The sequence below is a fragment of the Microtus ochrogaster genome, chromosome 7 (genome assembly GCF_000317375.1).
Source record: "Microtus ochrogaster isolate Prairie Vole_2 chromosome 7, MicOch1.0, whole genome shotgun sequence".
Lineage (NCBI taxonomy): Eukaryota > Metazoa > Chordata > Mammalia > Rodentia > Cricetidae > Microtus > Microtus ochrogaster.
The window spans coordinates 52759555-52762253 of NC_022014.1; the positions used below are offsets into that span (position 1 = coordinate 52759555).

The following is a 2699-nucleotide window of genomic DNA, read 5'->3' on the forward strand; positions in this document are numbered from 1 at the left end:
AAGTATGCTCTAAAGCCAGCAAAGAAATAAACTTTGCCATCTGGAGTGAGGGTAAGCAGGCAAAGAGCAAAAGCTCCCATCTTGCATTCCAAAGGTTTGGAATGCTGTCTTTAAAAAAAAAAAATACTTTTAATTAGTGTGTGTGTGTGAGAGAGAAAATGTGAGGGCAGGTACCTGCAGAAGCCAGATGTGTCAGTTTCTCTGGAGCCACAGTTAAAACAGTTGAGCTAAACGGTTTGTATGCTGGGAGCCAAACTCAGGTCCTCTAAATGTACAGGAGGTACTGTGAACTACTGAGCATTCTTCTTCTGGCCTGTGATTTCACTTTTTATTTATTTATTTAATTAGTTATTTTTTGTTTTTTTCGAGACAGGGTTTCTCTGTAGCTTTGGTCCCGGTCCCGGAACTAGCTCTTGTAGACCAGGCTGGTCTCTAACTCACAGAGATCCGCCTGCCTCTGCCTCCCGAGTGCTGGGATTAAAGACGTGCGCCACCACTGCCCAGCTCATTCACTTTTTAGACTTTATAGCTTGCTCTACATTTTCTTTTTTTTTGAATTTTTTCTTGAGATGTTGGAAATCAAACTCAGAATCTCTGACGTGCCGTACAAATGCTTGAACACACAATGGTGCCACCGACCCAGGAAATGGTTTTCTTCTTCTTTTAGAAACAGGTTCTTCTGTCAGACTCCTGGGCTCAGGTGACCTTCCAGCCGCAGCCTCCATCAGAATACGGCAGGCGTGTGCCACCACACCCAGCTTTTAGGAAATGACACAGAAAATACTGTAATATTCTTATTACAGTAACCATTCCTAGGTGTCCCATGCAGCAATGTTATTACAGCCAAGCCTCAAGCAGGAGCTCATCCCCACTTGACCACCAGCCATCAACAGTGATTAGAAAATAGCACGCTGCTTCATAAAAGTTGAGCATCAAAACTAATCCCAGCCCAGCACAATGGAAGTTGTTTGAAACAGACCAAGACTTCAGCTCTTATCAAACTCCAGCTCCACAGGCTCACACTCCTGAGTTCCTGAACGGAGGGAGAGAGCCAACATGAGGCTATTTCACTTGGCTTCCACTACCTCCTGCAGAAATTGAATGATGTTGTTCATTACTGAAAGTGAACTTCATTTCCGTGGGTAAACGAACATTTCAAGACCAGCCTGTCAGTGGCACTTGGGTGAGTCCTTTCCACATAAAAGTGAGGGGTAGAAGAGGTATTTCAGGTGGTACTCTGTCCCAGCGAGGCAGTATGCAAGCTCCTCATCACACCTGCACAGGACTTCTTGGCATTTGTTCTCTGCAGGTCCTGGAAGAAGTAGGGAAACTGAGGTTAGAGCAGATACGGAGAATAAATGCCAGGTAAGTCAGTAAAGTTGGAGGCAGAACACTTTCGTGATACCTTATAACTTTGAAGTAGCCCTCCATGGGCAAGAGCACGCCAGGAGGCGGCAATGACAGCCAACTTCTACAAGGAAGGAACTTAGCTAGTCAAATGGACAAGCTTCTGGCTCCTCTTCAGTGTCACTATTACCCTGTTTCACTTAGGAATCCTTTCAAATAAGATGGACTGCCTGGCAACTGTTAGGCCTGGATTTGCAGTTCCTGCTCTTAGCTCTGTGACCTTGTCAAACAGGAGTACTGCTAATTGGTAGACTACTTGGCAAGCTTGAATGAAGCCCTGGGTTCTGTTCCTGCCACCAACCAAAAAAGTAAAAGGTAAGTAAATAGAACAAGATCATCCTCTACTTTGTCTGACTCTTACACATCCAGGGTGAGATAGGCTGTTACACATTCCATCCCAGGGCTGAGGCTGCCCTGAGCTGGCAGTACGCCTGCTTAGCACACAACACTCTAGGCTCCAAATCCAGGACCAAAACTGGCATGGGAGCAAACTCGTGTAGTCCCAGCACTTGGGAGGTGGAGGTCAAGATCTCAAGGTCAAGGCGATCCTTGACTAACTAGTAAATTTGAAGTCAGGCTGGCCTGCAGGAGACCCTGACTCAAACATTAAAAATTAGCTGGATGGTAGTGGCACTTGCTTTTAATCCTAACACAAGGGAGGCAGAGAGGTAGGTGGATCTCTGAGTTCAAGGCCGGCCTAGTCTACAGAGCTAGTTCCAGGACAGTCAGAGCTGTTACATAAAGAAACCCTGTCTTGAAAAGCAAAATTAATAAATAAAAGCTAAGACTGGAGAGATGGCTCAACAATTCAGAGCACTTGCTGCTTTTCTAAGGACCCAGCGAAGTTCCCAGCACCCACGTGGCAGCTCACAACTGTCTGTAACTCCACTTTAGGGGATCGGATACCTTCACACAAACATACATGCAGGCAAAATACCAATAAACATGTGGAAAAAAAGAGAACTTATTAACTAATTAGGTGTTAAGTAATTAATTGAACAAATTAGTTAAATTGAGAACATTCACAATGTTAGTATTATTTAATTCCACATTTCTGTCACCCCAAGAGAAACTCTGTAACCTTTAACATCACTCCTCCTTCCCATCTCTTCTGTCTGCAGAGATTTACTGTTTCAGACAAATGGGGTCACCTGCTTCCTGTCACTCTGCTTCATGTTCTCAGGTTGGCTGTGTCCATGTTATAACAGATGCACTTCTCCTGACGGGGGCTGGAGGGATGGCGCAGAGGTGAAGAGTACTTGTTCTTACAAAGGACCTGGGTTTGATTCCCA

General features: G+C 45.0%; 1 protein-coding gene across 1 annotated transcript in view; it reads right to left on the reverse strand.

Annotated features, from left to right (window-relative positions):
* Positions 1-1169: 1169 nt before the first annotated feature.
* The window catches only part of LOC101993128 (group 10 secretory phospholipase A2), a 12833-nt gene continuing 11303 nt past the window's right edge, over positions 1170-2699 (reverse strand). Inside the window, exon 4 of the mRNA XM_005350364.1 lies at positions 1170-1312. Coding sequence (XP_005350421.1) covers positions 1170-1312 — 143 coding nt within the window. The remainder of the gene's footprint in view (positions 1313-2699) is intronic.